Source organism: Cryptotermes secundus, unplaced genomic scaffold, assembly GCF_002891405.2.
Source record: "Cryptotermes secundus unplaced genomic scaffold, Csec_1.0 scaffold193, whole genome shotgun sequence".
Classification (NCBI taxonomy): domain Eukaryota; kingdom Metazoa; phylum Arthropoda; class Insecta; order Blattodea; family Kalotermitidae; genus Cryptotermes; species Cryptotermes secundus.
Genome location: NW_019731217.1, coordinates 85,678 through 100,642, shown reverse-complemented (window position 1 = coordinate 100,642; position 14,965 = coordinate 85,678). Strand labels below are relative to the sequence as shown.

At 36.3% G+C, this 14,965-nt stretch overlaps 1 protein-coding gene across 2 annotated transcripts in view; it reads right to left on the bottom strand.

Annotated features, from left to right (window-relative positions):
- The window catches only part of LOC111866417, a 109,653-nt gene extending 96,508 nt beyond the window's left edge, over nt 1–13,145 (bottom strand). For both annotated transcript variants that reach the window (XM_023855346.2, XM_023855347.2), the window contains exons 1-3: nt 12,844–13,145; nt 8,321–8,516; nt 1,472–1,739 (exon numbers count right to left, since the gene is read on the bottom strand). In XM_023855346.2, coding sequence (XP_023711114.1) covers nt 1,472–1,739; nt 8,321–8,516; nt 12,844–12,989 — 610 coding nt within the window. In that variant the 5' untranslated portion in view covers nt 12,990–13,145. The remainder of the gene's footprint in view (nt 1–1,471; nt 1,740–8,320; nt 8,517–12,843) is intronic.
- Between the last annotated feature and the right edge of the window lie 1,820 nt (nt 13,146–14,965).

The window sequence follows — 14,965 nt, the reverse complement described above, 5'->3', positions numbered from 1 at the left end:
TGAAGTTTATTTCATGAACTTTTTAACCAAGTGGTAATATAACTAGATACAGTGAACTAAATTTTAAATTTTAAATTTTAACTTTTAACATTTGTATTTTTAACTTATATTTTATAAGAAGAACTTGACACATATTATTTGAGCGTGGACCTGAAGAGGATACAGGATCAAAAATAAGTGGAAAAACGAAATGTGATTGCGTGTGATTGTGCAACTGTGTTCATACACCTGAGGATGACCTCTTGAGGTCGAAACATGTAGTGTGACAGTAAATAAAAAAAGGTGTTGTGTGGTCGGTAAAATTAAATCTAATATTCATTTGGTGAAAACAGTTTAGGCCAGACACAAACTTACAACTGGTATAAGCGTTTTAAAAAGGGCTGAATATTGACTGATGATGACGATCGTTTGGGACGGCTGTCAACGGGCAAAACACCAGAAAATGTCGCGAAAGTTAGGGATCTCATTCTGCAAGATCATAGACTGACCATCCAACACCTCTGTAACGCCTTGGGACTAAGTTATGGTACATATCAACGAATTTTATCAGAGGAACTGAACATGAGGAGGATTGCGGCGAAGTTTGTGCCATGACTGCTGCAAAATAAACAGAAGCAGCATCGCTTGGAAGTCTGCAGGGAACTTCAGCAACAGCTTCAAGAGGATCCAAACTTTCTTTCGAAGGTTGTCACTGGTGACAAAAGTTGGGTTTATGGCTATGATGCTGAAAGCAAGCAGCAATCATCGCAATGGAAGAGCCCTTCTTCACCTCGGCCAAAAAAAGCTTGACAAGTCAAGAGCAACATTAAGTCCATGTTGATCTGTTTTTTTGATATTGACGGGATTGTTCATAAGGAGTTTGTCCCTCCTGGTCAGACAGTCAATAAAGGGTTCTGTCGCGATGTTCTAAGGCGTTTGAGGGAGAACATGAGGAGAAAACGTCCAGAGAAGTGGCGCACGAACGACTGGCTACTCCACCATGACAACGCACGACCACATATGGCTTACATTGTGCAGGAATTTTTGGCTAAAAACAAGATGGCAGTTGTTCCCCACCCACCGTACTCACCAGACTTAGCTCCATGTGACTTCTTTCTCTTCCCCAAGATGAAAATCAAGTTGAAGGGGCGAAGATTTGATACAGTTGAGGAAATTCAAGCAGAAATGCAGATGGTACTAAACACCCTAACAAAGAAAAACTTCCAGGATGCATTTGAAAAGTGGCAGAAATGCTGGGATTGGTGTATGCACTCCCAAGGGGACTACTTTGAAGGCGATGGTGCAGAATAAGATCTGGGTAAGATGTAATAGTTTTTATTAATATATTTCGGGAACTTTTGGATTGCACCACGTAGAATATCAACATTTGTCCATGGATATACAGTCACCCTGCCGTGTATATATCGGCAATTGACCGGAAAGGGTTAATTATAATTCTTTAATGTAGCATAGTAGAAATAAAAGCAATTACATTTATTTATACTCATCCTGCTGTTTCTGTTCTCCAATTCCAAAATGCATAATTCAAGAGCTTCTGTGTAAATGTTCTGCAATTCACCATCTATATGCAAGAAATGAGGGCACCACACACACAACAAATGCTGAATTACAGAATTTGTAGTCACTGGATCTAGTAACAAGCTCTCACATATGAAGCTATGTGCATCTTCTGATAGGCTCTGAAGTGGAGACATCACACGATCTGCTCGAACAACCTGACCATAAAGACATAAAAGCTCCTGGAAAAATTAAACACTGGATTTTAAAATCTCACAGACACATCATAAGTATATCTGGAAGTTCAAAATGGATGGCTAAATTAAAATTATTGATTTCCATGCTAATTTTGAAAATGCAAACCCTTGTATCTTGTGAACCAGACAATGGCCACAAAATAGGTCCACTAGCTCCAAAGACTTGTCTCATGAATGGGGAAAAAAAAAAAAAAATGGTATGATCATTTCATGTGTCCGTCTGTCTGTCCATCCATACATCCACCCATGTATCCACCCACCCACCCACCTGTCCACATGTTTGCTTCTCCAAACCCCTTCCCCTAGGAACATGTGACCCAAATGACCACTTTTAATGAAACCTGGTATGAACATCCTTTGTACTTTTCAATGTTAACCTGATGGCCATCCTAACTTCTGAAATGGGAGTGACACTGTCACCACTTAATATAGGGACCCTGAAGTCTTGCATGGAAATACATCTTCTAAATAAACAGTTTTTAATGTAGTTCTGTTGGAGAATATCTAACATGGCAATTATATAATTGCTATATTCAGATTTCTATTTAATTCAATAATAAGTGATCAATGCTACATAATCCAAAATACTGAAAGCATCCCTAAATAAACCAAGAATAAATAAACAATGTGAAGGTATATCACAAACATGCTCAAACTGTTTGTAAAAATAAATAAAGTAAACGTATCCCTGTAACAGGCTGTGAAGGCCCATAGGGTTGTGAGACGTTGAGGTTCCCACATTATCTAGACAATTGGCTCAATGATGGCAGTAAGGTTGTCAGCCTTACACGCCGGCCGCGCCTTACTGCACAGGAAAATTATTTAATTAATTCCTGTTACTCATTTCTGTTAGAGGCTGAGTGAACCCCAGGGCCATAGTGCAGCATTTTCTATTAACTTATTTTATATCTTAGCAACTTCAAATGTGGTGACAGTACAAAAGTTTGAGTGGGAATATGTACTAGCAGAACTTCTGCACAAAACTGTATAATTATTATGTGATTCTTGCAAGTCTTGCTATATAGGATATAATATCTGGTAAAAGGCAACAGCATAAATTCTTCCAAAAACTTCTACTGGATTAGGTGGCCGATAGTGCAGCACTGCATAATTACTTAGCTTTTGAGGGATGGAAATCACCTTTATTACCAATGCTTTCCATTCAAATGAAGACTTTAGAGGACAGAAGGTGTAAATTCTTGCAAGAACTTTCAATCTTCACAGGAAAGGGATAACCAAAATCACTGTCCTCTGGGAAAGTCTTAAAAAATTGTCTTTTGATCAAAATTCTGGCAGTTAATGCGAGTCAGATGTGTTGTTTAGTAATGAAATTTGAATTGTACATGAAATTATTTCAGAGCCTGATGTAAATTGTTTGGCCATTCATGTGGAAGTTCTGTGTGCTATTCACATCAGTTCAGTTTGTCCACACCTGGACTTGTGGCATATTCAACAAACCAAAAGTGCCATAATTACATATTAGCAGGTGACCCCTGTAACTTTATAAGTTACTGCCATGCTGTCCGCCACATTAGCACTGCTAACCTAACCTTTGAAGTTTACTTCTAAATACAGGTTTTAAAGCTTGACCTTAGTATTTGCCTCCAACAAGTCCACAAGATTGGGCTTTTGATTTTGGAAATAAATATTTGAAAGCCTTCTAAAGTTAGTCTTTGGATTTAGTTGTTACTAATAAACTTCTATGGCTGGTAGCATTAATGTGACAAACAACAACTTATTTGGGTAACCAGTTTTTATGTAAATACCCAAAAGCATATACAGATTACAATTGTTCTTGAATATCATCCCAGTAAATAACTGAGCAGCTAGTGTGAAAAAAGGTTGTGTGTTATGTGCTCACCCACTGATAAATCCTGAGTGTCACATTGCTATTGGTACTGTATTTGCCTTATGTGATGTTATGTGAGAACAATGAGTGAACATGTATGATACTGTCATGAACAGGGGGGTGCATGACTTATAGATGGTTTTCGGGTTGGTTGAATCAGATTTTTTGCCATCTTATACATTCAATTCGGAACTACAGGCAATTACAGTGCTACTACTAATCTCCACACTTTACAGTTCACCATTACAAATGCATTAGGGTTCTCAGTCTTCACTAGCCATATCCTGGCAATGGATTTCATGACAGTCTCACTGTCAGTTCAAATCACACATGAAGTCTTTTTTGCACAGCCTAATTCCTTTCTTGCCATTATTCTGCAACTTGCCAACCCCAAAGACTTGATTCAATTCTATTTTTCTGCTCCCAAGCTCACTTGCTGGCAGGCTGTCATCTCCAAACTCAACCAACAACCTTCTTTGTCCTTTTTATAGCTCCTCGGCATGGACCATACAGAAAACAACAGCCTCTCTATTTTTGAGATGGCATGTTTACAGTGTTGTTGCATAGCAACAGAAGTTATTCGATTGTTGCTTGTGTATTCATTGCCATGGGAATGTGTTTACTGAGCAGTTGCCTAGCAATGGACATATCCTCGGATTTCACAATTCCAGCTTTAGGGCGTCATGTCACAATATGTATGTGAAAAGTGGTTGTGTAGGTAAAATAATATCCCGGGATAAATTTCAGATCCTAAAATTCCAAACAGAAAAAAACTAATCATACACTTGTAAATAAATTGAGACACAAAGAGCCATTACTGGACAAGAACTGAATCAACATTCCACATGCCAATTAAAGAGAAAGTGGGCAAACTCACTGCTAAATTTGAACATTCTCTTCAGAAATCCCTCAGATGCCTTACAGAGCAGAATGGGTTTTAGAATTTCAAGCTTCAAGTTTGCTTGGTTTTAAAAAAATAACTTCAACACAGGAATGTGAATAATTTATGGCAGTGCATTGAATGCATGCATAACAATAGTCACCATTTATGGCATCTGCTGTGATCTGAGTGGATTGTGATCTATTGGCCTGTAGGCTTGTACACTGCACTGCAGGACTGTACATGAAAGGAAAGAGTTGGCAGGAGCTTGTCCCTCTTCCACTGGAGTGGCCTAACAATTTATGGCAGGCTCTCAAATAACCTCCTATACTATTCTGTACTGAGTTTCAGACACCCAGATAGAAGNATTAGCTTAGGATGGAAAAATGATCAAATAAAGGGAGATACCACCATAGTACCTGTAAACAGAAACGAAATCCTCATAAATAGCGAGAATGAATTTAACCAACTGGTCACCTTAGATCCCGTAGAAACTTGCCCCAGAACATCAAACAGGCAAAAGAAAGTTCCAGTGACCAGGAAAAATGCTTTTTTATGGTAAATGATATTCACAAGGTACCCGATATACTTCAGATCACTCCCCCCAACTCATCCACTGCCACCCTACATATAAATACTCAATCTCAGATAGGTTGTGAGGCTGTAGAACATGTTCCTGCAGTTAACTCTTTCAAGATATACCATCAGAATTTCTGGGGACTGAATAAATCTCAGCCTAAGCTTAAAACATTAAATGTATTTCAACAAAATATAAGACGGCTCCAGCATAAAATTGTTGAACTGACCTGTATGCTGTATGGCCATGACTTAAGTCCACACATTATTTGTATCACAGAACATTATTTGGTAGAGCAGAAATTATTAACAATAAAACCTGAAAATTATTATTTGGCCTCCAACTTTTCACGTCAATATAATATTGGAGGTGGAGCATGCATCTACTGTAAATCCGATCTGAGCTGTAATGTAGCGGATATTTCCAAATATTGTATTGAAAAGGTCATAGAGGCTTGTGCAATTCAGATGAAAATTGGTAACAATATTTTTATACTTTTATGTATTTATAAATCTCCTAGTGGTAACATCCAAGAATTTGTCAATCAACTAGAAATAATTTTAAAATTTTTATATAAGCCTAAGTTAGAAATTATATTGTGTGGTGATTTTAATGTAAACTTTTTAAGTAATTCAAACAATGTTCACCAGATAATCTCACTTTTGTATACATATAATTTATGTCGCGTTGTCGACTTCCCTACAAGGATAACCAAAGAATCTAGCACTGCTATAGACAATATATTTTTGGATTATAATAGGTTAAACACTGTTCAAGTCTATTCGGTAATGAATGGGCTCTCAGACCATGATGCACAATACTTGATGATAAATAATGTTTTTGAATCTCAAGTAAAGAACAATAGGCTTGTTAGGAAAAGACTAATAACCAAGTCTAGAGTCTTAAAATTTATTGACATGTTACACAATGAGGAATGGGACGGTACCCTGGATAACACAGATGTTAATGCTAGTTTTAATAAATTTTTGAGTACCTTTTTAGTTAATTTTGAATCATGTTTTCCTATGCAATCTGTGGTAAATACTGTGTATAATAATCAGTGGATTACTAATGGAATTAGAGTGTCCTGTAGGCGTAAAAAATATCTTTACATGATGAGTAGAGTAACTAGTTGTCCTAAATTAAAAGAGTATTATACTCGATATTGTTCCATATTAAGAAAGGTCATCTATAAAGCAAAAGAAATGTATTATAATGATTTGTTAACCGAATCCACTAACAAATCCAAGGTGTCATGGAAAATTATTAACAACGAAGTGGGTCATGCTTCCAAAAAGAAGTTTATTCCCACAGAATTAAGATGTGATAAGAAAACAATCCACATAAATACAGCAGCTGAGTCTTTTAACACATTCTTCATAGACTCAATAGATCAGATAATTAGTCAGTTTCCTAACAATGAAGGTGCACATCCCACAATTAGATGTAGCCTTTTTGGCAGCTATCCAGATATAGTTAATGTTCCCATTACTTCAGCGGAAGTCTTAAGCACAATTTTTTCATTAAAGAATAAGACCTCTAGTGGATACGATGGGTTGTCTAATAAAATTATCAAGTTATGTGGGGCGCAGATAGTTAAGCCCCTTACTCACATCTACAATCTTTCCTTAACAACAGGTATATACCCAGATCGACTAAAATACGCTAACATTATACCATGCTTTAAAAAAGGTGATACATCTGAAATATCTAATTATAGGCCTATTTCTTTATTGACAGGTTTTTCTAAATTATTTGAAATATTAGTCTTTAATAGACTAAAACAACATTTGACAAACAATAATATTATTGTGGATGGGCAATTTGGATTCAGAAATGGTATATCTACACAAAATGCTATCTTCAAACTAACAGAAGCTATTTATAAGGCATGGAATAACAAAGAACTAGTGGTAGGTGTATTTTGTGACCTTACAAGGGCTTTTGATTGTGTTAAGCACAACCTACTAATCCAAAAGTTAGAACATTATGGTATTAAAGGATGTATTTTGAAATGGCTCAAATCATATTTACATAATAGGAAACAGAGAACTGTATTACACACTCATGACTCAACCACCTTTCTTTCTAGATGGGTAACCTGCAGACATGGTGTTCCCCAGGGTTCTGTCTTGGGACCATTACTATTTAATGTTTACATTAACGACCTGCCAAGTACTCTAGATGGTTTGGCTCATACCATTCTTTACGCGGATGATACCACCATTATTGTTTCCTCAAAAGACATCACCACATTGAATCATAAAATAAATAAAATAATGAATCATATCTATGAATGGTTTCAAAATAATCAATTAGTCCTTAATCTAAAGAAGACACATGTAATTAAATTTACTACGCCTATGACCATGGACTATCCATTACATGTGGAATATAACGATCAAGTTCTTAATATTGATGAAAGTGTTAATTTCTTGGGTGTGTGCCTTGACAGTCATCTCAAGTGGAAACAATATTCCGATAATTTAACAAAAAAATTAAGTACTGCAATTTTCATGCTTAGAAAATTGCAGCCTACGGTGAGTGGACAAGTTTTACGTATGGTTTACTTTTCTCATGTGCAGGCTCAACTTAATTACGATATCATTTTTTGGGGCTCTTCTTCATTAATGAAAAGTATATTTACTGTACAAAAAAGAGCATTAAGAGTCTTGTTAAGATTAGGGCCAAGGAGTTCATGTAGGGAAGGCTTTAAGACAACGGGCATACTTACTGTCCCCTGTTTATATATATATTCCATAGTCTTGTTTGTACTCAAAAATCCTGATATGTATCAGGTGAATAATGGCATACACAAATTAAGTACTAGGTGGCATAATAAACTACATGTTTCCTTTGTGAGATTATCTTCCATTCAAAAGAGTGTGCATTTTTCATCCATTAGAATATTTAATAACTTGCCATACAATATATATTCTTTGAAAGACAATATTAATACTTTTAAACAAAGGCTAAAAGATTATCTTATTTTAAATGCATTTTATTCGGTAGATGAATAAATGGCATACAGGCAAGCATAATACATTATTGTTGTCTTTCCAAGATTATGTATTATCTAGATTTGTTATATGACTGCTTTTTATTTTATTATTGTGTTTTTATTTTATAATTCTTGAATATTTTAATTGTTGAGACTAGACTGCATTTTGCAATGTCATTTTGCTGATGAATTCAATATCCGGTCCGGTTTCCGGACAATGGATCTGTGAAATTATGTATCTATGTATGTATGTACATACCTCAAGGATGTTACAATGTGATTTGGCTTGTGGTAAACTGTTTAAAATACAATGGAATTCTGTTTCTTTTTTCATGACTTCCACTTCATTCATTGTCACAATATTCCCATCAGCGACAAAAAGTTTTGCGGTCTGGATAAGTACTGCAGCCAGCCAACTTTTATGCCATGGACATCTAAGAATTCGAGATGAAATGCTGAAACAAATCAACTCATTATTTTAAACATATGAATTATTTATGTTCAGTTTATGTACATATTTATGCTTCTGTATGCTCTTTGTACAAGGTGGATAATATGAAAGCTTCACAGGGAGTTTATCTTTTATAATAGTAAAGACAAATTTCTGGTCTGTACTGTTCCAATTTACAGTAAAGCCTACCTTAAATGTACCCTTTATTAAACGGAAATCTGTCTTAAACGGAAATATTTTCAGGTCCCTTGACTTTGAGGCTGAAAAAGATGTTAAATAACCTGGATTAAACGGAATCTGTCTAACGCGGACAACGGAAATTAAAATAAGCCTTTATACGGAAAATTTCCAGTCTTCCGGAATGCATCGTTTAGAATAATTTTAGGCATTCTATACATTCTACAGAATTTTGTTTTCCCTAACTCTTTAAAATAAGCTTCTAATGGTACTGCACTACCTGCACTGAGATTCAGCATAATTGTTTTCCCCTTCTGGAAATTGTATTCAGTAAGGGCTCTAGGCCTACAGTTTTACTTTAGTCTAGCAGTTTTCATCATGGCTACAAAGACAAGAGTTGTGCTTGATCTTAACACAAGATTAAAAGTGATTCATGTGAGTGAGTGAGATAAATTGTCTGTTAAGCAGATCATGAAAATGTTTAATGTTGGTAAAACTCAAGTGTATGAGATTCTAAAGAAGAAAATGGAAATTTTGAAGTGGTGAGAAACTTGTACTAATGGAAAAATAAAAAGAGAACTTAAGAAAACTGCAAACGAAGACGTTAATGAAATAGTGTGGGGGTGGTTTGTTAGTGTGAGGGCGAAAAATCCCCCGTTGTCAGGTTCTATGGTACAGGAATATGCTAAAAAAGTTGCTGAAAAACTGGGGAAGACTGAATTCAAAGCATGTAACGGATGGTTGGAGAGAAAATTCTGACCAGTAAATGGGTTTTCAAAACAAAGGATGATGGAAGACACAAAACCAGACTGGTTGTGAGAGAATGTCAACAAAAGGAAGGGGAAACAGATTTCAAGGATACCTTTAGCACAGTTGTTGACATGAATTCTCTTAGAGTACTGTTTGCCATAGCAGCAGGTAAGAATATGAACATGGAAACCTTGATGTGAAGACTGCCTTCCTGTATGGAGACCTTGAGGAGGAAAACTACATTGAGATACCAGAAGGATACAAGAACACTGGCAAGATACGTATCCTGAAAAAGGCATTATATGGCCTAAGACAAGCATCATCGCAACGGAACGAGAAGTTGACAACCTTTCTAAAGGAACAAGGTCTAAACCAACTACAATCTGACCAATGCATTTTTAAGAATGATGCCAATAGTTTGTTCATGGCGGGAAAATCATGGGAGAGGATGAAAGACAAATAGAGGAAATTTTGCTGAAACTGGAAAATCAATTCCAGATAATAAAAACCACAAATCCAAATGTGTATTTAGGAATACAAATTGAGAGGCAACCAGATGGGATACATATCTCTCAAACCAACTATGCAAGCCAAATGTTGGAAAAATACAACTTGCAAGAAAGTCGAGAAATGAAAACACCCATGGCCACGACCAATCCAACAAATGAGGAAGGAGAAAATGACACAAGATTTCTTTACAGAGAAGCTGTAGGAAGCCTGCTATATCTGGCATTAGCTGTAAATGTGGAAAGTCAAAACTTGGAAAATCTTGACAAAATAGTGTAACCGATCACTAGTGGACTTCAATGTGTGAGGCCCTGGAAGGGAGGTGCCTACGTGACAATATCACGGCATTATTTTGTATGTGCAGTTTTGTAGCTGGAGAATGGACGGTGGATCCCCGGATTGATGTGGGGAATGATGTCATCTAGGGTGTGGTGCTGGGAAGGCCCTTAGGTCTGTTAGCATCGCCAAGCCAGTGGTAGGCAAGAGTTGATAAGATACACTCCTCGTGAGTGGAGGCAATGGCTATTTCCCCATAGAATTGCCTTTGTAGGCGGGACAGTGCCAATGTAACTATTATAAATAGTGAGTGCTGTATAATTGAAAATGATAGATTAGTGATTGTGACAAAGAATAAGTAAATTAAACCTAAGGTTGTAAAGCCAAGGGTTTGTTGTGTTGAAGTTTCTTCGAAGAAAGACCTGTTATCGACCTGAGAAAGAGATCCATGCCTACCATTATCCTAAATCCAACCTGGTTACTTCGGAACCCAAATTGCAAGGAAGGGTAAAGGTGGGCGGAGCGGCAAGCAGGAGTAGCCGTAGCAACTTCGAGGAGGAAAGGAGCGGCCGGAGCAATGACGAGCAAACAAAGAGAAGAGGGACGGTAGTAATAGCTGTTCAAAATGTGAAAAGGACCCTTAGGTATGTGAAAGGTACACGAGATTCAGGAATAAAATATACCTCACCTGACTCCAAGACCTGGAAGCATTTAGTGATGCTGATTATGCAGGGGATAAAGGATAGGAAGAGTGTAACGGGATATGTAATTATGATGTCAGGGGGCCCAATATCATGGTGCTCTAGGAAACAGAGTATTCTTGCATTATCAACCACTGAGGCCAAATATATTGCAGAAGCTGAGTGCTGTAAAGAATTGAAATATCTAAAGACATTGATAGAGGAGTTGGCAGGAAAAAGGGCAGAATCTGAACTGTGTGTCGACAATCAGAGTGCAATCAAGCTAATAGAATTTGGACAAGTAAAGCGTAGGAGTAAGCACATAGACATTAGGTGTCACTACATAAGTGAACAATTCAAAGAGAAACTGTTCTCAATCAAATATTTAACAGTGAAACTTAGGTGGCAGACATTTTAACAAAACTGCTATCACCAGAGAAATTTAGCAAGATTACAGACATTATACTTAAGAAGAAATAAGTCTGATTTTGATAAGACTGAGAACATTTTAATAATGTGTACTAATTTTGTAATCTGAAGACCAAAATTCCTAAGTGTTATTCAATTTAACTTTGTAAAACAGCTAATAATGTTGATAACATTTTGAAATTAAAGAGGAATGTTGAGAATGTAGTAATGTAAAAATGTTAAAGTTGGTAATATTGATCTATATTCATTTGTTTTTGTTTTGTATTATAATAAAAAGTTTCTTCTCATCCAATATGGCTGTCAAGTGATATGTAAACATGACACAAAGAAAATCAACAAATATGTACCTATTTTTCACTCACCATACTTCATTTGTGCCACATTGAACAGCTAATGTTTCAAGGTGACTTTTACAATAAAGTAATTGATATTTTATTTTTGATTCATTTCACCTTGTGAACAGTTTTCATGGAATAAATTACATTCGCAAACTGAGGGATACCTGTATGTACATATAGCGTATATTTAATAAAATGCAAACAGAAAGTTATCAATCTCTCTATGCAGCGTGGTATGCCTACCATTCATTACATTTCTTTATTTCGTGGGGCTTCATATCTGTACTGTCAGTTGGCTGTGTAGTAACAGATTTTTATCACAGTAAATGACCATGATGACCAATGAGGTACACAAAATAGCAAAGAAAGCATGCATAAAATATGAACTTTTGGGAGCACACACATTTCTCTTATTGTTATTATCTGTGGTGTATCTAGCAACAACACAACAGCTTAATTACAAAATAATGAAATGGAAAGGATATGGAAGGAAGAAATCATATCCTAATTTGAGACGCAATGCCAGATTTGCTTGAGACTGAGGAAAAATATAAAAAGACCTGTCATGAAAGCTGGTTTCCAGGCCGAGATTTGACCCAGGGCCTCCGGAATACGAGTGCTAAACATTCGAACGCAAAGTATTGCATTCATATTAAAAATGTTAAGATATACAGTAAGGCACGGAAGCTGTACACATCATAAACAGCATTCAATGCTGTTTATGATGTATTATTTATATGTACGGGAATATGTTTTAAATAGTCTGTTTGTATGTTGTAAACAATCTGTATATATGTTTTAAATATTTTCTCTAGTCTTAGGTATTTATTATTTATTATTCTATATTCATGTACTTTGAATGTTATGCTTGATGTAATGTTGTTGTTATCTGACATGTCCAATTGTAATTTCTACAGCTATGGATGAAATAAATGAATTGAATTGAATTGAATACTACTTAGCAGTTCAATATTATATATACATTAGCTCTTAGTACTGTGTCATTCATTACTGTATAAGATTGCTTTTCTCTTTTCCCTCCCTCCTACCTATGGAAAAATAATGTTGGACACAATTCTGCAAACGTAAATTGGGTTCTAAAAACAGATGCCGAAAAATCTTTGCAAATTGTGAACTGCATATATTATATAAATGATGATTAAAAATGCATCACCATTCATTATGCGTATCTCTAGCAGCACACCAAAGTAACTTCTCTACAACAGCCCTTTCCACGGGATCAACATGTTCGTCTTCGTGTAGAAGCCCTGTGACAATACTCAGAATTCCATGGCGCAGATAGTAACATAGTTTGCCCATTTTATGTTCTTCATTAATTCTGAATTAAAACATTCGTTTCATGCCCACCATATATTATCTGCTAAAACGAGTGTTAATAAAAAATAAGCAAAATATTGTCATTCCACCACAACACAACAGCGCCATGTTTGAAACACAGCAATCAGCTGATTTCTCAGCAGAGATAATTCTCGTCGTTCTCGTCTATGGCAAGGATAGTAGGACAGTATAGTGCAGTATTGGCCCTTATTAATAGTGTGGCATTTTATCATAGTTATTGCAACGAGAATCATTAAAATAATTCATTATAAAATTTCTTCAGGTGTATAAAACTATTACCGAAGAGAGATGAAGTGAGAGGAGGTTGGTGAAACCTGCATACTGAGGAACTTCATAACTTGTACTCTTCTCCAAGTATAATTCGAATGATCACGTCAAGGGGGATGAGGTGGGCAGGGCATGTAACACGAATGGGTGAGACGAGGAATGCATACAGGATATTGGTGGGAAAGCCAGAAGGAAAGAAACCACTGGGAAGACTAAGGCGTAGGTGGGTGAACAATATTAAAATGGGTCTTACAGATATAGGATGGAATGGGATGGATTGGATTGATCTGGCTCAGGATAGGGACCATTGGAGGGCTCTTGTGAACACAGTAATGAACCTTCGGGTTCCATAAAATGTTGGGAAATTCTTGAGTAGCTGCAGAATTGGCGGCTCCTCCAGAAGGGCTCAGCTCCATGAGTGAGTAAGTAAGTAAGTACGTAAGTAAGTATAACACTATTGTAAACGTTTCCATAAACTACAATGAGAAGTGCAGTAAGATATCGTGTTTAACCAATGGAATGCGTCTGTTTGATATAACTTTTCGAATTTCAGTATATTATAAAAGATTTGTAACAAGTTTGTGATGAGGAAATCCCGTTAGGTTAAAGTTATTTTAGGTTTCGTTGGATTTGAGCTTCTCGCAGTAGTGACCGGTAGTGACCATGAATAATTATAGCTTATATGGAGTGTAAGGTGCCGTCGGGGTGTAGAAAGGTTAGAACGGTTAGAAGCAATTAGAAGTTCGCTGGCGTTTAGGAAAACGGAAACCGTAAATGGAGTGCTTGTTGCGTTTCTCGATTGGCCTACACATCGACAGTGAAAACTAAGGCATTTCATTTCCACCGGGCTACTTGACATTATATTCCTGGTTATTAAGTGTTCTTAGTTTAGAGAAGTCATATGTCATTAATAATGTTTATGAGAGTCTAGTTGTAATGTCTGAGTGTAGTAGGGAATCATGACCCTGTTCGGAAACTTGACATATTTTGAGTCGTGTTTAAAAATTGTGAGGTTATTGTAGGTGAAGATGTGCATACTTTTCTAACATGTGTGAAAAATCAATTGTAGTCATCCATCATCTTACTTTATTAACAAACTGTTGAATTAATTAATCTGTTAAATTTTTGCATAACTGCCTCCCATTTTTTGTTTGCATGTTGGTAGGACTAAATTGATGACCCTGCAATGAACAGTAAGAACAAGAACATTAGAGATCCCCTATAGAGAACAAATAATTTTAAGAGGGGTTACCAACCTAGAAGTAACTTAGTGAAAGATGAGAATCTGCTTGCAGATTCTCACAACATTTTAAATAGGTGGAAGAACTACTTCTCACAGTTATTGAATGTACATAGGGTCAGTGATGTTAGGCACATAGAAGTGCACACAGCTGAGTCATTAATACCTGATCCCAGCCCTTTTAAGGTTGAAAGTCCATACATAGATGAAATTATCGGGGATCATCAGCATGGGTTTCGACGTAACAGATCAACTAATCACCTACAGACCAGAACTTTTGCATTCGTCAGATATTTGAGAAAAAATGGATGTACAATGAGACAGTACATCAGTTATTTGTAGACTTCAAGAAAGCATATGATTCAGTTAGGAGTCAAGTATTGTACAATATTCTGATAGACTTTGGGACACCCATTGAACTAGTTAAGCT